The following is a 22,328-nucleotide window of genomic DNA, read 5'->3' on the forward strand; positions in this document are numbered from 1 at the left end:
GAACTATTTATTTAGTAATTTTATATTTGGATTGTAATACTTTTATTTGAACTATTGTCGCATTGGAATATTAATCTTTGAGTTAGAAGGACTGCGATATTTTTCTTTGATTGTTTTCAAACCATGTAAGAGAGTTGCGTTAAGAGAGCAAAGGTATAACGCCAAAGAAGGCACAACCATTACAAAGACCACATAGGCATGACCCAACTAAAGAAACCAAACCATTGATGATTCACAATTAATAAACCAACAAAATCAGCCTAAATTAGAGCAAGGGCACTACACATGACAACAAAGTAGGACAACATTTTCAGTGCATAAGACTACAATAGACAACAACACTATCTCAACACGACCACGACAACGACAACATCGAATAAAACCCAAAGAACACATGAAGAAGGCATGACGTCACTGAGCAAGGAGGCCACAAATCCACCACCGCCGGGCCGACTGCCACCAAGGCCATAGAAGGACCGTGGGGTGCATAGGCATAAACCAGAGCAGGAGGCACATGACCAACAAAGACAACATCAACCACGATCAAGTACCACAACAGGGGAGGAGTGAGGGAAAATGCCATCGGAGACTCGAAGTGGACGTTGGAGTATTTTTCTTTGATTATTTTCAATATTCAAACTACACAAGATCAACAACAGATGAGAGACCAAAACATTTGATAACTACAGTTGGATAATATTGGCCATGATGTCTGTTTGATGATCCGCCCGAGATGCCAAGCTTTGTAGCCTTGCACGGGCTCCCCAACAAACTGCCTCACTCGATTGTCAAAAAAGTAAAAATGATTGTAGAAAAAAAAACTGACTCACTCGTCACTACCCTACCGTCCTACATGGCACCTGGCCGCAAGACGACGCCGTCCTCCTGCCGCGCGCGTCCGCGATCACACCACCGCAAAAACCAAAACCTCTTCGCCGGTGCGTCCCACGCTACCATCCATGCAGCCGTCCGCCCGCGCGCGCGTTGCCCGCACCACCCGCTGGCGGCCACCACGCCGCCACTCTCGCGTGAAGGCTCCGTCCGCTTCCTCCTAGTTCCACTCTCTCTCCGTGCTAGCAGTATATAGCATCCGCCCTCCGCCCCCTCCCAATCTTAGAACACCCCTCCCTTTGCCTCCTCATTTCGCTCGCGTGGGTTTAAGCAGGAGACGAGGCGGGGTCAGTTGGGCAGTTAGGTTGGATCCGATCCGGCTGCGGCGGCGGCGACGGGATGGCTGCGCCGGCATTCGCAGTTTCCGCGGCGGGGCTGGCCCGGCCGTCGGCTCCTCGATCCGGCGGGGCAGAGCGGAGGGGGCGCGGGGTGGAGCTGCAGTCGCCATCGCTGCTCTTCGGCCGCAACAAGGGCACCCGTTCACCCCGTAATTATTTGCGCCACCTTTCTCACTCACATTCTCTCGTGTATTCTGTCGTGCTCGCCCTTCGCCGACGACGCGTGCCGATTCCGTATCGGGCTGCGGTGTTCAGCGATCTTACGTCGGTTCCCTCCTGGTGTGGTGATGTCTGTAGGTGCCGTCGGCGTCGGAGGTTCTGGATGGCGCGTGGTCATGCGCGCGGGGGGGCCGTCCGGGGAGGTGATGATCCCTGACGGCGGTAGTGGCGGAACACCGCCTTCCATCGACGGTCCCGTTCAGTTCGATTCTGATGATCTGAAGGTAGTTTTTTTTTTGCATCGATCTGAAGGTACTTGACATATACTACTGTATTACCCTGAGTAAATACTGCCACCATATTTTTATGGTTCGCTTGAAATACCTGTTTACTTGCTACGGTTTTCACTTTCATTGAGACGTCGGACGAAATTCACTGAATTCCTATAATTTGATAGACACCGAAATATATACTACTCCTTCCGTCCCATAATATAAGAGCGTTTTTGGCACCTTATATTATAGGGCGGAGGGAGTACCTTTTAGGTCAAAATATTGTGGTAGTTTCAATTGTATACAAGAATTCAAATATTTTTTTTAAAAAAAAATCAACTAATTGGTTGAGTTTCAAGTGAAGCGTTTTGGTCCTTTGGCTGAGATGTAAACCGAAATCACTGAAATTCATAGTAGCCGAAACTTTAATAGAACTGAAACTCAAAATCTGCTATCCGGCGAAATTCTAAAGATTTGCTTATTTCACACGTAGGTTGCAGTACACCCTCTTTCTAATTTATTGGGGAAGGGGTATTATTATCTTGTTAGTACCTGCCTGCATGACAATTGAAATCTAAGACAAAACACCATATGCGAGGCCTACACACGGTAGGTTGGTTTACAACTATGTGTGCCACAGTTCGTCTGAACTTTTTGTCCTTCACATCGTGTTAGGTTCCATTCATTGATGATGAAACAAGCCTACAGGATGGAGGTGAAGATAGTATTTGGTCTTCAGAGACAAATCAGGTTAGTGAAGAAATTGATGCTGAAGACACGAGCAGAATGGACAAAGAATCATCTACGAGGGAGAAATTACGCATTCTGCCACCACCGGGAAATGGACAGCAAATATACGAGATTGACCCAACGCTCCGAGACTTTAAGTACCATCTTGAGTATCGGTATGCTTCGCTTCTATTGTGTGCACTTTAAAAACAATTTACAGTCTTTGATAAGATGTGAATGGCTGCTTGCTGTGACACGAAACTCTTGAAGTTCGTAGTCACTCTTGTGTGTTCATGGTTCTGAGGTAACATGGTAACCGAACAAAAATAGGAAAGTGGCAAGCACTGCAATGTGAGCTACTGATAACCACCCATTGTAATTGGGTACACTGATTAATATATATGTCTTCATGGGCTCTATTTTTTTTCAATATCTATGCCAATTGAACAACAATGCTTTGTGGACGGGTGTTCTTTTACCCTCTTCTTCTATCAATAGATGATATGCATACTCATGCGTATCCTACAAAAAATTGAACAACAATGCCACTTTCCCCCGTGTTGCTTTTGTAAGGATGAAACACATATGTCCAGATCAAACTATACTAGCAGTCTAACTGTGCCTTAATGGATCAAAAACAGATATAGCCTATACAGGAGAATACGTTCAGACATTGATGAACACGAAGGAGGCATGGATGTATTTTCCCGCGGTTACGAGAAGTTTGGATTTATGCGCAGGTGAAATTTCTTGACTAAATAACTATGTATCTACCTTTTCTTTGTACTCTATCAACATTCCTCTTCCCATGCAGCGCTGAAGGTATCACTTACCGAGAATGGGCTCCTGGAGCAGATGTATGTTCTTCTAACCATCTGATCGTTTACCTGACTATACTAATTCTATCTTTCAACTAATTGTGAATAATTACTGCTCATCAGCTATCCTAAGGTTGGGGATTTTGCACCTCCCAGATGAACAGCATATTAAGTCGCACAACTAGCATTATTAAGAACTAACTCCTGCTTCCAATTGCAGTCTGCAGCATTAGTTGGCGACTTCAACAATTGGGATCCAAATGCAGACCATATGAGCAAAGTATGCATGTAGTTTCACAAATATATCATATTTTCTTTGTAGATTATTTTTTTTAGATCGGCTTATCTATTTAAATGTGGTTGAATATACACCTTATATGTACGTTGAGCTGTAAATATAGTTGGAAGTGTTTAGGAGTATTAAATTCACTGGACTCTATTCTTTCACTTGCCTGTTGCACGAGCCCATTACTAGATATCAATGTCGATGATGCTTTTGTTGTATGAGGTCGAAGTGAAACATGCATGTTACCCTTTTATATAAGTAAGGTTGCACATGTATTTTTTATGATCTAAACATTATTTACTGATTTTGTTCTTGCAAGACACTAAGCAGTTTTACATAATAATGGCGTTGGAGCAGGCCGACTGCACATCTGAACTGTAGCTCCATGTGGTTGATATAGATTACAAATGCTCATATTCAATGTAACTGTTTTCAGAATGACCTTGGTGTTTGGGAGATTTTTCTGCCAAACAATGCAGATGGTTCGCCACCAATTCCTCACGGCTCACGGGTGAAGGTTGTTTTCTTCTCCTTGCCAACGGTGTTAGGCTCAGGAACATGTCATGTATTACTCAGAAGCTCTTTTGAACATCTAGGTGAGAATGGATACTCCATCTGGGATAAAGGATTCAATTCCTGCTTGGATCAAGTACTCCGTGCAGACTCCAGGAGATATACCATACAATGGAATATATTATGATCCTCCCGAAGAGGTATTTTACTTCATCTTCTGTGCTTTTAGATTTCAGATATTTTTATTAGAAGAAAATTATGATTTTTTCCCTCACGAACCTTCCCAATTGCTATTTCAAGCTGTCCTACTTATTTGCTGCTGGCATCTTATTTTTCTATTCTCTAACCAGTTATGAAATTCCTTACATGCATATGCAGGAGAAGTATGTATTCAAGCATCCTCAACCTAAACGACCAAAATCATTGCGGATATATGAAACACATGTTGGCATGAGTAGCCCGGTATTTCATCTTTACCATGTATTCCATAAATGAAGTTAGCTATATGCAGTTCAAATTTATTTACAGGTTGTTACAATGGTATTTTTGTGTTGTTGCCCTTCTTTCGTTTTATAAGTAAAAGACTTATCATAAATTTATTTGTTATGCCGCTTGGTTAATACAATCTGAAAAATGTAACTGTGGACAATCTAGAACTAGATAATACAAATCTGAAAAAACATGCTGGAATAGTGTCATTTCAGTCAACTAGGATGTTTTGAATGCTCAAGAGAAGTACTAGTGTGTAGCATCAAAAGCTGGTGTCCATTTGTTCAAATGTTTAATTAACACTATAGTGAAAACAAGTAATTGCACAAAGAAACAAGTAATTGCCCAAGTTCATATATTTTTTCACTATATTACATGTTTCATCAACAATTTAATTAACCTCATTCCTTACAAACATTTGTATTTACATTTGTTCCTACATATATAGTTATTTTATATATCAACTTTATAAATCATGACTGTTATAATTAAAACCGATGGTATATCAACGATTGAGATAATTTGGCATATGTGGATGAATTTTGTGGCTTGTTATGCTCTTGTTTTAATAACATAATAAATAGATTATGCTTGTTGGTAGCCTTTTTACATTAACACATGGGCAATTACTTGTTTCTTTGTGCAACCAGGAACCAAAGATCAACACATATGCAAACTTCAGGGATGAGGTGCTTCCAAGAATTAAAAGACTTGGATACAATGCAGTGCAAATAATGGCAATCCAAGAGCACTCATACTATGGAAGCTTTGGGTAGTTCTCTGGGTCGATTTCTGGTTCTTTTAGTTATCTTTTGTCCATAGAACATATTTCAACTTTAGCAACTATACTATTATATTAACTTTTCAGCTATTGTCTTCCTTTTTCTTATGTGAGAGACTGCTGCTTCTTGCTACTTCCTGTGTTCTCATTCAGAGTAGACATCTTATGAGTAGACAACTCTATGTTGACATTCCGGAAGTATCACTGGTTGATTTGGTCTAAAATAACATACTGCTCAGATAGCCACATAACAGTACGATTACACACATAATGACCATGTTTGCATAGAGTGGCGGTAGTATGTTCCTCACCATACTAGCATAATGACTTGTTATATAAGAGTATATCATATTAACTTCTTTTCCAATGACATGGAAGCTGTAACAACTTTCAAATCATTTTTGTCTTTTAAGTGCTGCTTTTTTCCTGTTTGACAATTAATACAATACCACTTTTATGTGTTTTTACTTCTATTGCAGGTACCATGTTACCAATTTCTTTGCACCAAGTAGCCGTTTTGGGTCCCCAGAAGATTTAAAATCTTTGATTGATAGAGCTCACGAGCTTGGCTTGGTTGTCCTCATGGATGTTGTTCACAGGTACTTAATGTAATTTGAGGTTGGCGTGTTAAGTTCACATTAATCTTAATTCTTTATTTCAATTCCTATGGCCTCTCTCCTAGATTGGAACAGTAAAAGCATCATCCAGTTTGTATAAATTGCTAAAAGAACATTTTACATGTTAAGTATTTTCAATTACTATGAAATATAGAAATTTACATACTTATTGATTTTACGACAGAAGTACCGATCTCACAAGATGAACAATTGGTTGATCACATATCATTTCATACTACAATACAAGAAAATGAATAGAGAACGAGTTAATATTAGCCTTGGTAAAATCAGCAACTTGTTTGGAAATAAAGTATAGTGATGCCAGTGCAAAGAACAAGGCATCAAGTTGGTTTCAGCTCCCACGGTCGGTGCTAGCTGTCAAGGGTAATTTGCACGTAGTCGCACATAGATTTGTGTGGGAGTGGAAAGTAACCACAGATTGTCCGAGGAACACGGGACACACGTCTTAGCCACAGGTTTGGGCTCCCCTTGATGCGGGTAGTAGCTTTACTCCTTATATGAAATTATCTCAAGATAGATTTCAATTTGGGGTTACACTTAGGAACTCAACAAGTTAAGGATCAACTCGCTGAGTTCTATACGACTGATCTTGATGGGATATCTTGATCAGGCTAAGTAGCAAAATCCAGGCCTTGAGACGTTGAACATGTCCTTCATTTTGGGCTGGGTGCCCTTGGGCATAAGGTGTTGTCCTTCCTTCATGTGCTTCTTGCAGCGTATGACATAAACTCCTCTGAGTTGGTAGATGCACGGTTCCCTTTGAGGAAATCAGGGGTAGTGCATCTAGGGAAGTTGGTCACCCAGGCATGGATCCTCCGCTCCTCGCGCACACGGGCAAACACGGTGAAACCACTTCTCCTCGACACTAGCTAACTTGACATTCAAGCAAACTAAGAATATAACTTATCTCTAAATGAACCGGACACCCTCCTTGTGCCTGCACCTACAGAGTACAATGCCAGTTTTGGACCGAACTCTTGTGTTCATGTATGTGCAAATCAGATAGGTTCTAACCATGATTCTAAATAGCGCGTTATAACTCCACTATAGTAATGCTATAGCGTTTAGAAGATCCCGCACTAAGGGACCTTAGTCCAAATACATGATCAAACATTTTACATAGCGCGCTATAGCTATTTAAAACTATGGTCACCCGCTAAGAGGCATAACTCGCTATTTAAAACTATGGTTCTAACTTTTAATCTATTTTATGTCTTGGTCCAAAGCCCCTTTTTGTTCTATAGCTTTACCTTTGGGTTGAGATCACCCTTAACCCATTGGTAATCCTGGTTGATTTACTCCATCCTTTCTTGCGTAGCTTTACTTTTGGTTTTTTGTTTCTCACAGTCACGCGTCAAATAATACCTTGGACGGGTTGAATGGTTTTGATGGCACGGATACACATTACTTCCATGGCGGTTCACGGGGCCATCACTGGATGTGGGATTCCCGTGTGTTTAACTATGGGAATAAGGAAGTATGGGACTATAGAATTTCTATTGCCATTTGTTATGTATTTATCCATTAATTAATCCTCCAACCGATATTCCAACATTGTTATCTTTATACAGGTTATAAGGTTTCTACTTTCCAATGCAAGATGGTGGCTAGAGGAGTATAAGTTTGATGGTTTCCGATTCGATGGCGCGACCTCCATGATGTATACCCATCATGGATTACAAGTAATTCATTGCTTGATTGTCTTTGTTCTATCTTGACTACCTGGGCAACTTTAATAAGATTACGCCTAGCTAATATTTTCTTTTATGTTATAGTATCAATTTTTATTTGAGCTTGAAACCTAAATTACTTTTTTTTTTGAATTGCTGCGCTCTATTTTAGGTAACCTTTACAGGAAGCTACCATGAATATTTTGGCTTTGCCACTGATGTAGATGCGGTCGTTTACTTGATGCTGATGAATGATCTAATTCATGGGTTTTATCCTGAAGCCGTAACTATCGGTGAAGATGTAAGTGTTTCTATAGTCATCTTTCAATATGAATTTGTTAGAACTATTGGTACTTATCTTTTTTGTAGTTTAGGCTATTCTGTTCATTCTTACAGGAGGTGCATACAGAAGTTGCTTTAGATTTTGAAACGCAGTGCACATTGTGCCATTACTTTGTAGCTATATCGAGTTGAGACTTGAGAGCCATGGTAATCAAGTTCCTGACGTGGCATTGCATTAGATAGTTGCATGTCTAAGTTCCTGACGTGGAGATAGAAGAAAGAACGCACCCCCCGCGTCGCTCCTCTCAGGGCGACACGGGCGGAGCCCTCACCCCCGCCGCCACAGGGAGCATCCACCCTTCTCCTCTCCCCTCGCCGCCGCCGGAGGGCAAAGACCGCGCGGCGTCGCGGCGGTGGGTGGCGGCCTGGGCTGGCATCTGGCAGCGGCGATTTGGCCTCCCCTGCCCAGAACTGTGCTGCCGCGGTTTGTGGCAGCTTGGGCATCGGCAGTGGCCCGAGTCTGCGGTGGCGGCGTGTCTGGCGTCCGGAGGTGCAGCGATTGTGCGGTTGTGTGGCTCAGGCTCGGAGGGCGTGCGGGCTGCCAGGTCCGGCCAGATCTGGCCTCGAGTGGCTTCGTACGGGGCGGTGGCTGTTGCGGGTCCGTGGGCCGAGGTTCGGGTGTGGCTGCTGCTTGCCCGGACCGGTGGTGCGTAACGATGCCGGAGCAGCGTCCTCGGGTCGTTGAAGTGGGCGCTCCTCCGGCAGCTTCAGGTGGTGATTCGTCGCAGCGGGTGGTGCACTGGGGGTCTCGGCTGATTGTGGTGCCATGGTGGTGGTGGTTGTTGGCGGTAGCAAAGTGCCTGGTGCACACGGCTAGGGTTTTGGCGGATGGACAGACTTGATGCAATGCCTTAGGGCATAGTGAATTTCAGCTAAGTACCTAGCACCGACCTTGGTCAATGCCGCCGCCGCTGGTGTCTTAGGACGTTGTTGCCCTTGTTGGAGGCGTGTTGTGGAGCCCCTTCACCTCCATGGGCATTTAGATCTCGAGCTCTCTGGGTGAAAACGCCGGCTTTGGCTTTGGCCGGAGTGGGCGGTGGCGGCGTAACCGTCGCTCCCCCCATGGGGGTGTAGTCTTGGAGGTCTAGACTTCTGTTAGGCGTCAGTGGTTGGTGTGGTCCTGAAGGTTCGTCATCGGCTAGGCAGGAGCACGGCCTCAGGGCCGGTGTGGAAGCCAGAGCAGCAGCTCCGGAGAGCGCATTTGTGTTGCATGGTGCCGAGTCTGGTCGCTTGGGTGGCTGAGCCATCGGTTCAGTGGGTACACAGCCTTGGGGCTGGTGTGTGGAGAACGCCTTTATGTTATAGGGTATCAATTTTGTTCACTTGGGTTACGGAGTCGTCGACTCGTCTGGTACACGGCCTCAGGGCCGATATGTGTCTCTCTGTGTGTGTCTGTTTGTGTGTTGTTGAGGTTTGTACGCCAGGGCGGCGGCTCCAAGTCGTGTTGTATGGTATCGACTCTGGTCGTTAGAGCGACTGAGTCGCCGGCTCATTTGGGGCGCAGCCTCGGAACTGGTGTGTGTGTCACAGGCTCACAACTGTATTAGTTTTGAGCTAGTTTTCCTTGTTAACCGGTCAATTAAAATTCTTCTGTATGAAAAGGCAGAGCTACTGTCAGTTACTAGGGAAAAAATGTTTCTGGCATGGAAAACTATTTTCTATCCATTTCATGTAGTGACAACTTTTCTTTTTCTTGAGTGAGACTACTAACTTTCCATGAAAGTCAGATGAAAATCAACAACTTCTATAAACAAACAGAACTTTCCAGAAATAAGGAACAAATTGTTGGATATATCAGCAATTTTTCAATTTATTTATTTAATACGAAAGCATGATGATAGTGCTGGCAAGATTTAATCCTAATTGTAATCTAAACATGTGAGTGCGTGCATAAAACATGCATATCTCTTAACATAGTGAGTACTGGAAACTCATGAACCAAGCAGAAGTGGGATGAATGGATCATACCCTCCAGTAGCAAAAGTAAGGGGTTAGGGCCGTGGCAACAGCAGCATTGGCATTGGTGGCCTTCTTCAAGGAACCATTGTTCCCACCCATGGGTTTGGTTGGGGAAGTCAAGAAAGTAGTCGAAGTCGTGGATGCAAAAGGACAGAAGGGAGCCGTCAGGGTGACATGCTCCCCAATAACCTTATTGATCTCCACCTGGTGCATGGTTCTGTTGCGTGCCGCAGAGAAGGTGCGCACATGTACCACTCCTCTTCTCATGCTCCAATGGGTCATGGAAGAGAGTTTCTTATATATTGGTCCAAATTCTCCTCCACTCCTTGGGTCGGACTAAATTTCCAACCATTTCATGAAACCACTAATGGGTCTTTGAGATTATGCAGGAATTATTAATTATATAATATGGCCCAAGGCCCATCTAACTTTCAACAATAATAACTTAATTGTTCAACTGAGGTGTTGGTTTTTCATTTGAATTCTCAGGTTAGTGGAATGCCTACATTTGCCCTTCCTGTTCAAGTTGGTGGGGTTGGTTTTGACTATCGCTTACATATGGCTGTTGCCGACAAATGGATTGAACTTCTCAAGTAAGTGTTTCAAAATTGGTATGCATATGTTAATATTTTACTGGACAGAAGATTTGATTGTCAGTGTATATTAATGCAATTAAAATGTTCCTTTGCGTAACACTATTGCACATATGGACTTCCACATGAATGTCCAAAAACATGTATCGTTATTAGTGTATTTGATTTGGCCACAATGTGATTATAGTTGTGATTTCGTAGTTTATACAGTATAACAACAAAAGTAGGATACATGTACCAACTTTTGGGAATTCTTATAATGATATTACACTTTTTTAATCTTGCATCCCTCATCATTTCTATTGTCTCAGTTGTTTCAAGTTTCTATAAAAGTTTGGTTTCGTGTTCTGGTTATTGATGTGGAGTATCTTGTATCTGAAACATGAATTGCAACTTTTTATTCTAAACAGAGGAAACGATGAAGCTTGGGAGATGGGTAATATTGTGCACACACTAACAAACAGAAGGTGGCTGGAAAAGTGTGTTACTTATGCTGAAAGTCACGATCAAGCACTTGTTGGAGACAAGACTATTGCATTCTGGTTGATGGACAAGGTAACAACACATTATTTCTCCAGACTTTAAATACTAACATTTATTTTGTTTCGTCAATTTCCTTATATCTATGATTTTTAATTATACTTATCTCTCTTGATTTTCCTCCACCACAAAAATGCAAGCTAGAATTTTTTTCCTCATGAAAGTATGCAAAGCTTGTGCCTATGCATTGATAGAGTGAAAGTATTTACAAGCCTAAGAATAGGCGACAACCGACCACTCAAGCGAAGTCCACAATCAAATGGTTGTCAGACACGTTACCGAACTACTTTTAGCCTAAATGACAACCACACAAACACACTGGGTTGCCCTTGCTTTGGATAAATCGATGGCCCCTAGACTGCCGGTCGCACCTCGGAACTGCCAACCGCCATGGCCGCTTGAATAGTGAACCATCACACATTGCCATATCCTCTACATGTTGAAACTTAGTACGCAACCGTAGTCGATCGTGCCCCCAAGATGCCACATCACGGGATTGGCACATGGCTGATGCAAGTAGGAACCACTGAAAAAGCCAAGGCTTGTGTTCATACCAATCGAAGGAAAACCTTGAAGAACAAAGCCATTAGAAAGGTATCAACATCAACTGGCTACCTCGTCTGATCTAGGTCTGAATCGACAAACCCGATTTGGCTTTTCACTCTAAGGATTAGACAACAGGGGATGGGGTAAATTGGTATTCCTTGACAATGCCCCCAAGGTGGAAACGGTGTTAGGAAGGCGTCACTAGTCCTTTTATACAGACTGCTAAGTGCGGAGACGGGAATCGAACCCGTGACCTCAAGGTTATGAGCCTCGTCGGCATTGACAGTGGGAATATCAAGTGCCCCTAACACTTAGGTGTTCCCATGTCTAGAAAAATCAATTTTAAATGTTTCAAAAAAAATCTTTTTTTGTGAATCTTCATAAAACATGTGTTTGCAACCCCTAAAAAGTACAAATCCAAACTCAGAATACATATAGGACAACACAAAAGACAAATCTAGATGTGAACATTGCCATTTTTGTTTTTTGATTCTATTCATGATGATTTGTCTTTTTCGTTCCTCCAAGTATTTTGATTTTAATTTTTTAGAGGTCGTAGACACATCCTATGAACTTTCACAACTCTTTTTCTAGAATCGTTTGAAACGTTTAAAAATGAATCTCTAGATATGGGGAATGACAACGCCCAAGTGTTGGGAGCACTATATATTCTCCCAACACCTACACTGTTGGGGATGGTTTTCGTTTGAAGCCGCATGACCACCACTCATGCCATGGTTGCAGCCCCATGAAGGCTCCTCAACAAAATGTATCACCACCCGCAATCACACTAGCTCGACAGCCTGATTGCCATGCCATCCCACCAACAAGGACTACCATGCATTGCACATCAGGACCAACATAGACTGACTGCAAGGAGCTGGAACATGGTTTAGGAGCCTATGTACTTGAAACCTATACCTGCAGTGAGATGCCCGGACCTACGACAACACCACTAGAGCACACATCAGCAACCCTGGGCAAAGCATGACAAATGATGCCAGGTACATCCATCCGTAGATGTTGCAAGATGACGCCGGACGGGGACTAAGAGCATCTCCAATAACTTGTGGTATGTTAGTTTGTTACAAAATATAGTAATCTCTTCAGCCAATAAGCCATCCTACAAATACTCCAATGGAGTGTATTTAGCTTGTCGAATAGGAGGTGAGAGAATATATAGGATTGCTCCTAGGTATCGCTAAGTGATGTAAGCGCAAGCCCTATGGTTGTCCCAATCTTCATAATTTGTAGGTGGCAAAGGGGAACATCACAAAGAACACATAGACCTAAAGAGGAAACACCCAAACAATATTCTCATCACACATGTCCTCTCTAGTTTAATGCTTTGCTAACCCTAATTTGAGTCCATGGTACAGTTTATACAGCATAGGGACGAAGCTGGTAGGTAGGAGAGGGATACATGGCCACTTGACTCGATTTCCACGCAGGCATGGGACGGGCAGTCCGGGTTGCAAGCCTGACAGTCTGGTCGTTGTAGCTCGTCCGGATCAGGGCTTCCCCATGCGCCGCTCGAAGGGCTCACTCCAGGTGTCGATAGTCTAGGCTCCAAGTTGGACAGCCGGCTTCACCAATTTAGCTTTTGTTGCCTAGCGTGTGGTAGCCGGACTAAGGACCAGACGGTGTTCTAGAGGAGGTTTTTGTCTGGTTGTTGGATTCCAGTAGCCCATCTCCTTCGTCGTGCACTTCCTCCTTCGCTTCCACGCTTCCTTCGCAGATGGTGTAGGCGTACTCTTGTGCTTGCCTTGGTAAATTCGCTCTCATGTTCAATATGGACGAACTCATTGCCACACGCCGCCATGTTTGAAGGGTAAGTCCCATGCTCAACCATCTCATCACCGTTGCCAAGGATGAAGGCCATATGGTGTGGCTCATCATCATCATCCGCCTCCATGACTGAAGGGAATATCCCATGCTCAACCATCTCACTTGAGGTGCCTCCGAAGATGGAGCGGTCACACTTGCTTGTTGTTGGTGATCGACGTGATGTAGTCGCCGGAGCGTCAGAGCTTGAAGGAGTATCACTTATTTGTAACTCGAGGAAGAGAAATGTTGCTTGATGTAGCATTGTGTCCATTGTTGGTGTAGATTCTTCAAGGGAATGTTTCTTGTAGGCTTTATGCATCGTTTTCTTGATGTCGTGGCCATTCCTCTTCATGATGCGTTTGGAGTGTGGAAGCGCTCTTCTTGTTGATGATGTTCACGGTCAAGGGTGTGGCCTTGGAATCCATCGTTGCGAAGAAGGTTGTAGCTTGATGTTGCTCTTGTACTTTGAGGTGTCAATGCCGGTGTGATCCTGAAGACTTGTGGTGGTTGAGCACGTTTTGAAAGAGTTGTGCGTCAATCTTGGCGTCCCAATGGTCCATCTCGGCGTCAAAGTTTTTGGTGTAGGCCTAGACCGGAGGTGATGTGCCTTCCCTATTCATATTGACACTCGAGCAAAGTGTGAGTGGACAAAGGGAAAGAACAATACCAAAGTTACCTCTTTCCGATGTTGGTGAAGGATCAAGCGATCTCACACTATGGAATATTAAGAGAGAACAATACCAAAGTTACCTCTTTCCGATACATTCGTCAACACAATACCTTTGTCGAGGTTGGAGGCAACCGGCCTTGATTTCGGTTGTGGTGTCAAAGGATGGAGTGGTTGTTGTTGTTACGAGAACCAAAGCGGAAGAACAACCACAAATCAAAAAAGGGGCGAAAGATGAACAAATTTCAGCAGATTCGGGAGAGGTCGGACAGTCGAGTTGGTGGCCCCTTTTTCGACTCGAGCAAAGTGTGAGTGGACAAGGGAAAGAACAATACCAAAGTTACCTCTTTCCGATGTTGGTGAAGGATCAAGCGATCTCACACTATGGAATATTAAGAGAGAACAATACCAAAGTTACCTCTTCCCGATACATTCGTCAACACAATACCTTTGTCGAGGTCAGAGGCAACCGGCCTTGCTTTCGGTTGTGGTGTCAAAGGATGGAGTGGTTGTTGTTGTTACGAGAACCAAAGCGGAAGAACAACCACAAATCGAAAAAGGGGCGAAAGATGAACAAATTTCAGCAGATTCAAGAGAGGCCGGACAGTCCGAGTTGGTGGCCGGACGGAGGTTGGCTGGACAGTCCGGGTTGGAAGCTGACAGTTCGGGTAGGTCAACTCGGCTGTTCTTCAGGGGAAATTGGATCTCAAAATTGGGAGTGAGATTTTTTTGGGGTGGAAATGGAAGAAACTAGCTAAAGCAACACAAAGGGAGGCTAGATCTACGAGTAACACATCAAATCCATGGACCAAAAGCAACAAAATCTCACAAGAACCACAAATTGTAAGAAAATTGGGTGGAGCTATTTTTGGTGGGGATTTTCAAATTAGGTAAGAACAAAACAAAATTAGGGTAGAAGGATGAGGAGGGGCTCTAAATAGTGGCAACCAAGCTCATGAGTCATGATACGAAATGATGTAGGGCAAACCCTATGATTTGTCCCAATCTTCATAATTTTGAGGTGGCAAAGGGGAAAATCACAAAGAACACATGGATCTCAAGTGGAAGCACTCAAACAAGGGTCACATCACGCATGCCCTCTCAGCGCGTCCAAGGTAAGATACACATATAGACAAGGAGCAAAGCTCTCCCAAGTTCTAACAATGCTTTGCTAACCCTAATATGAGCCCATGTTACGATTTATATAGTTAGGGACGGAGAGGGTAGGTAGGAGAGGGATACATGGCCACTTGGCCCTATTTGCACGTAGACATAGGCTGGACAGTCCGGGTTGGTGGCCGAACAGTCCGACCATTGTAGCTCATCCGGATAAGAGCTTCTACATGCGCCGCTCGAAGGGCTCGCTCCAGGAGCCAGATAGTCTGGGTTCCAAGCCGGACAGTCCGGCTTCGCCAATTTACCTTCTGTTGCCTCGCGCGTGGCAGCTGGACAAAGGGTCGAACGGTGATCCAGAGGAGGTTTTTATCCGGCTATAGGCCGGACAATTCGGCTTCTGGATTCCAGCAGCTCATCTCCTTCGTCGTGCGCTTTCGGCTCTGCTTCCACACTTCCTTCGCAGATGGTGTAGGTGTAGTCTTGTGCTTCTCCTCCTTGACTCGCGTGAAGCTCGGCTCAAACCTATACACGCATGAGTAAGGAGGGTCAAGTAGTACACCGACCGTGAGAATCAAGTAGACACACATAAAGGATGTAATTCACCTTTGAATATGTCTTGTGCGTGTCCCTTGGCGATGGAGCCAAGACCATGGTGATGACCCTAGGGTGCTCCGCACCACTAAGGTTATTGATTCATCCATTTACAACATTGCTTTCTCTTCTTAGAATATGCCACATCATAAAATCTCATATGTTAATGTTTGCTGACAACTATTTCTCTGCTACTAGCGATGCCCTAGGACCCGTGCCACTTAATGTTTTACACCGTGCTGGCTACCACGTTAGGCCACACGCCAACCTCCGCCTCCGGCTGACCACGGGTGCACGGTCGTCCAAATCAGCCATCGCACACAACGCATGCCTTTTGGAAAACTCTCCAACTCCTTGCGTCTCACTGACAGCAAACTCCACCCCCCTTGCACGCCTGCCGAAGGAGGACAGGCCCCGATATCCATGCGGCCGTCAAGGGACAACGCCGCATGGGCACCGCTGGCCTTCACGCATGCCAGAAAAACTGATGAGAATGTTGCATCGCCACGCTGGGGAGCATCTTCCCTCGTGGCCGCGAACACCTCCAGCATGGGCTGAATCTCCTGTCGCGCTTGGAACCGAGGGAGACATGATGTCAGAAAGGAGAGAGGGATGCGGCGGTGGTAGGGGGGTGAGAGGTGGGTGAGCTAGATTATTGGTTTAGCTAGACAAGTGCCCTGCTTTCTCTCATATCAGCTGTATGCATCTGCAATCACTTTATCCTATATTTCCTAAAATCTTTTGCACTTGACAATGATTGACACCAGTATTTTTGTCTGATAGAATGTATTCATAACTAAGCCGTTGACAACTGTGATTTCCTTGTTTGAAGACTTCATTGATGTATCTGATTTAATTGTTCATAGGAAAGTACATGTGGAAGTACACCATCATAAATTTTGACTAAAGAATGACAGGAGACCTCATATGTTTTACTGATGCAGGATATGTATGATTTCATGGCGCTGAACGGACCTTCGACGCCTAATATTGATCGTGGAATAGCACTGCATAAAATGATTAGACTTATCACAATGGGTCTAGGAGGAGAGGGTTATCTTAACTTTATGGGAAATGAGTTCGGGCATCCTGGTGAGATTAAATATTTTGTTGCATTTTGTTTGAATCTTGACCAAACATTTCATTTGAATCTTGACATGGTAGTTCTAACGTCTGAGGAAGGCATTAATTGTAAGGTTTTTATTAAAACTTTTATTTTGTAGAATGGATAGACTTTCCAAGAGGCCCACAAGTACTTCCAAGTGGTAAGTTCATCCCAGGAAACAACAACAGTTACGACAAATGCCGTCGAAGATTTGACCTGGTAAATTTTCTTTTGAGTGTTGCTAACAACAGTAATTTTTCTACCTCCATTGAGTCAATTTAGTTTTGGTTAAAAAGAGTCAATTTAGAGCTTCTTTTACCTCTTCTCTAGTGCTTTATTCAACAAGGTACCATATATGATGTTCATCTTGGTTCTCTACTCTTATTCTCATTAGCATTTGGGTAGGACTATCGCTATTATTTTTTTGAGAAAACACAAAAGCTTTACATCTCGATGCAGTGATTGAAGAAGTAATATGTCGAAGCTTAGCCATACTTTTGACTGAGTCATCGATAACAAAATCTCCATTGTTTTACTTGTCAGGGTGATGCAGAATTTCTTAGGTATCATGGTATGCAGCAGTTTGATCAGGCAATGCAGCATCTTGAGGAAAAATATGGTGTATGTGATATTTACATTATTTTCTTTTCCTGTGAGGTTGAATCGCCATCACTTAGCGTTTTTCTCCCACTAAAAACATCACATTAGGAGTCGGTCTTTCATTTTTTCTGTCATGTCATTCCATTCATATTCATTTAACTGTCACATTAGGAGGAAGTTTGGTATGATGGTACAAGGGACATCCACTAAATCGGACATAAGAAAAATGCAGCATTTTGTATTCATGTACTCTCGTTTTGTATTAATCATGTTAATATGTTGTTCGTTTCAATTATTTAGCTTAAAAAATAGCAAAACCATACCGGTGTTTCTAAGGTGTCCTCCCCCCCTTTGGGCTTGATGCTTGTATTCTTTTGGCTACATTATTGAAATAAGGAAGAGTACACGACCCTTCTTTAAAAGATAACCTTAACAGAACCAGTTACCTTGATATATGCTGGATAGAAGAATTAAATTAGTACAGAAGGCAGTGGGATAATATTATAATCTTCCTTTGTTTCCTTATTAAGGGCCAGTCGTCGATATTTTCCTTTATATTATCTCCATGCTTCAACAATGAAAGCATTAACCAATTCAGGAGAAAGCTGCACATTTTCTCCTCCTTTGAAAACATTTGATTTGTCTTCACTTTGTGGGTGCTAAACCCGGATTTGAAATTGGGGTAGTGGATTTACAGTACCTCTACTACTGCTTTCTTGCCTTAAAATTATATCTGTTAATGTAGGCAGATATTAGTAAGTTCATTATGTGGCACCTATGAATATTCGCTGATGAAACAGGCCATGTAATTGCAGTTTATGACATCAGACCACCAGTACGTATCTCGGAAACATGAGGAAGATAAGGTGATCGTGTTTGAAAAAGGGGACTTGGTATTTGTGTTCAACTTCCACTGGAGTAGTAGCTATTTCGACTACCGGGTCGGCTGTTTAAAGCCTGGGAAGTACAAGGTATTCAGCTATTGCCATTCCCCATGTTTAGATTGTTAGTTTTCTTTGCTGCACCGCTTGTACTATACACATTATCTCATGCTCATCCTTGAATACGCTGACTAGGTTATGTGGGGTGGGTGGGCCGGGGGGGAGTCTTGGTAGTCTGACTAGGTTCTGTTTCCGTCTTATTTTTAGAAAAAACCTTTTTCGGGTTGCTTTTGTAGTACGAGCAAACATAGTCAGCAAAATTCAAATGCTTTATACCTGTTGGAATTAATTTCTCTCTCACAAATCTTTCAAGTTTAATCACAATCTCAGTTAACAATTGACCGCCTATGCTGGATAGTATTTTAGTGTATATGTGGATTGCCTAGCACTTTCCATCAGTTCGGATTTTTGGTTGTGTTGGCTAGTGCATGAAGCTTAACATGGTATCATGGCCTAAGGTCTTGGAAGTCCCGGCTTTCGAAATTTATTCAAAAATTGCTGCTGCCCCCCTCTGAGTCTATTCACGTGTTGACTTCTCGCGTCACACGTGAGAGGGGGTGTTGAAGTGTATATGTGGATTACCTAGCCCTTTCCATCAATTCGGACTTTTGGTTACATTGGCTAATGCATGAAGCTTAACAAATAGTTTTATTTCATCTTTACTTGTAAAAATGACTTGACTACTATATGATGAATAAAGTTCTTTACCCTTAAAAAAGCAACAGTTGACCACCTATGCTGGGTAGTTCTATATGCGTAATCTTTTGATCCTCCCATTGTTCAGCCTGTTTTTCTTTTGAGCAACTGGTAGAAGCTCTGCCTTTTCATTAAGAAGAAACGAACTAGCCCGTTAACAAGGAAAACTGGTTGAAAACTGATACATCATCAACGCACACACCGGCCCTGAGGCCGTGCACCCGACAAGCCGCCAGCTCCGCCACCCGGGCAACCGAAGCCGACACCCTACAACCAGATCCGAAGCCGCTGCTTCGACATCATGACAGCCCCGAGACTGTGCACCAGACGAGTCGATGACTCGGTCACTCAAGCAACCAGAGACAACACCCTACAACACCATGATGGTTTTCTAAGTCGCTGCTCCGACTTACAAAAGAAAGAACAAACACACACGCACCAGGCGAGCTGCGGGCTCTAGAATCCAAGCAACTGGAGTTGACACCCTGCAACCATCTACGAAGCCGCCGCTCTGACCTCCACACCGGCCCGAGGCCACGCACTAGGCTGGCCAACGGCACTGCCACCCAAGTGACCAATGCCTGACACCCTTCCATGACGTCGAGATCTAGTGCGCACCACACCGGCCGATGGTTCGACCACGACGTCCGCTACGCACACCGGCATGGCAACATCATGCAGTGCAGGCTTGTCTGGCTAGGCCATGGCCTCCTAAGGCGATTCCTCCAAGGAGGAAGTGACGAGGATGCCACCATCGCCCACTCCAGGAGCTCAAACTTTCGTCCGGAGGAACCAACGGCGGTGAAGGCAAGAGATGAGCCACAGCACCCACGACGATGCCTCCAGAGAGGAGGGCGACGCCCACAGGCACAATCGTCGTCGACACCAACCAAAGTGCAGCTGGGTTTTCGGCCGAGGCTCCAGCACTCCCACATCCGCCATCATCCAAGCCACCTCGTGGCATGTAGCACCCACCGTAGCTCCTCATGCAATGGCAGGCACCACTGCGCCAATGTACACGGCTTGGGGCCGCCGCCCGAGCCTCATTGCGCCTGCACCTGCAGACCAATTCACGCCAGATCAGGGGAGCTCCGGACCCGCCACGCCCTGGTCAAATCCGCTGCAGCCCGACACCCACGACGCCAGATTCGGCACCACCAGGAGCACACCACACGCCGCCCAACGGCCCAAGCTGCTGCCTCCCTGAACCGAAGCCGTGCGAGCCAGCACGCCACCCAGAACGACACCTAGCCAGATCCGCCGATGAGGGGAGCCGTCCTGCATGCGTCGTGACCAAGCACCCAGCAGGCCTGCGACGACCTCGGTGCCTCCAGCACCTTGCAAGCGCGCAGCTCACACCAGCGTGCGCGACGACAGCCGCCGCCTGGCCGACCACAGCTACGCAGCAACAACGCGCGTCCACCATGAGTCCTCCCGGTGCCACGTTCAGAGGCAGGAGCCACTGCCACCACGGAGATCTCAGCGGCAGTGGCTGGGGAGAGGAGGTGCCGACGGGGGAGCCTGGCAGCGGTGCTAGATTTTTCCCGTGAGTCGCCCAAGTGGAGCGACGTGGGGGTCGAGAGCACAAATTTTTTTTTTTCGAATGTATTGTTCAGCCTATTCATGTTCTGGAATTTACTCAAAATTCCTTGAACTAGTTCTGTTTACCTTCTTATGTTGGGTGCTCAAAATATATTCTTTCTACCAGGTGGTCTTAGACTCGGACGCTGGACTCTTTGGTGGATTTGGTAGGATCCATCACACTGCAGAGCACTTCACTTCTGTAAGCCTTTTTGCTCGGACGTGTGGTTGCTTCTACTATACTTGTGTAATCTCATTCCTAGCAAACCTGAAGTAACATATGATTCACATGTAACTTGCAGGACTGCCAACATGACAACAGGCCCCATTCATTCTCAGTGTACACTCCTAGCAGAACCTGTGTTGTCTATGCTCCAATGAACTAACAGCAAAGTGCAGCATACGCGTGCGCGCTGTTGTTGCTAGTAGCAAGAAAAATCGTATGGTCAATACAACCAGGTGCAAGGTTTAATAAGGATTTTTGCTTCAACGAGTCCTGGATAGACAAGACAACATGATGTTGTGCTGTGTGCTCCCAATCCCCAGGGCGTTGTGAAGAAAACATGCTCATCTGTGTTATTTTATGGATCAGCGACGAAACCTCCCCCAAATACCCCTTTTTTTTTTGAAAGGAGGATAGGCCCCCGGTCTCTGCATCTGGATGCCTCCTTAAATCTTTGTAGCCATAAACCATTGCTAGTGTCCTCTAAATTGACAGTTTAGAATAGAGGTTCTACTTTTGTATCTTCTTTTTGACAGTTAGACTGTATTCCTCAAATAATCGACATGTTGTTTACTCGAAGATGAGAAATAAAATCAGAGATTGAAGAATCCCAAAAGCTAGATGATCTAGAGCTAAAAGATCTTTTTGCTAAGGGCAACTTCAATCGGGCAACCTAAACGAACAAAAGATTTATCTGTTTTTGTTTTGTCTATCACCTGTAGGTGCGCCCAACGCAGATTGACGTATTTCACACTTGGGCGTATTTTGGAATTAAAAAAACCGACAAATGTCAGTTTCACATTAATTAAAACTAAAAAACATTAAAATAAACAGCCATCCAACAGTGATAGATCTAGGTGTCATCGTCCTCTCTTTGGTCAGGTTAATGAAGACTGGCGTCGGCATCCATGGGGAACGCTTGCTGGAAGGCTGCCAGCCCAGCCGCATGCTGCTGTTGCATATCCTGCGCAGCTATCCTTGCTGCGACTTACCTCCAACGCGTGCCGCTTAGTCTTCTCGTCGGTCACGCCTAGTCACACGGGCATGCATGAAACGTATTCTCTCTGTTTCTAAATATTTATCTTTCTAGAGATTTCAACAAATAACTACATACGAAGCAAAATGAGTGAATCTACACTCTAAAATATTTCTATATACATCCGTATGTGATAGTCCATTTGAAATCTCTAAAAGGACAAATACTTAGAAACGGAGGAAGTACATCGGCGTCGTGCTCGTCCACACCCAAGATTGGCCGTCTAGCTCCCACAGCTCCTCCACAGATGTGGGTTGGGCTGGTGGCGGTGGGGACGTGTTCGCCTCTACCCCGGCAGCCAATTCGGCTAGCGCCTACAAATGGCGCGAGCTATTCGTGCTTGGAATCCTCGATGGCCTCCTCGAGGCCCGCAATGTAGGC

At 44.5% G+C, this 22,328-nt stretch overlaps 1 protein-coding gene across 1 annotated transcript; it reads left to right on the forward strand.

Annotated features, from left to right (window-relative positions):
- Window positions 1-1,103: 1,103 nt before the first annotated feature.
- Window positions 1,104-21,527, forward strand: LOC780587 (1,4-alpha-glucan-branching enzyme 2, chloroplastic/amyloplastic). The gene is made up of 22 exons (XM_044476866.1): window positions 1,104-1,378; window positions 1,527-1,672; window positions 2,336-2,565; window positions 3,031-3,129; window positions 3,204-3,246; window positions 3,428-3,487; window positions 3,930-4,010; window positions 4,090-4,206; window positions 4,385-4,468; window positions 5,146-5,267; window positions 5,756-5,875; window positions 7,262-7,391; window positions 7,486-7,596; window positions 7,757-7,885; window positions 10,375-10,478; window positions 10,889-11,033; window positions 16,710-16,857; window positions 16,989-17,089; window positions 17,414-17,491; window positions 18,286-18,441; window positions 20,816-20,890; window positions 20,991-21,527. Exons 1-22 carry the CDS (start codon window positions 1,231-1,233, stop codon window positions 21,072-21,074), a joined length of 2,511 nt encoding a protein of 836 aa, XP_044332801.1. The 5' UTR covers window positions 1,104-1,230; the 3' UTR covers window positions 21,075-21,527.
- The last annotated feature ends 801 nt before the right edge of the window (window positions 21,528-22,328 follow it).

The sequence above is a fragment of the Triticum aestivum genome, chromosome 2D (assembly GCF_018294505.1).
Source record: "Triticum aestivum cultivar Chinese Spring chromosome 2D, IWGSC CS RefSeq v2.1, whole genome shotgun sequence".
Lineage (NCBI taxonomy): Eukaryota > Viridiplantae > Streptophyta > Magnoliopsida > Poales > Poaceae > Triticum > Triticum aestivum.

Excerpts from the sequence above, each read along its gene's own strand:
- LOC780587 (XM_044476866.1), top strand. The coding sequence starts at position 1,231 with ATGGCTGCGCCGGCATTCGCAGTTTCCGCGGCGGGGCTGGCCCGGCCG. Across the intron at positions 1,379-1,526 it reads CAAGGGCACCCGTTCACCCC|GTGCCGTCGGCGTCGGAGGT; the intron begins GTAATTATTTGC and ends TGATGTCTGTAG. Across the intron at positions 11,034-16,709 it reads CATTCTGGTTGATGGACAAG|GATATGTATGATTTCATGGC; the intron begins GTAACAACACAT and ends TTACTGATGCAG.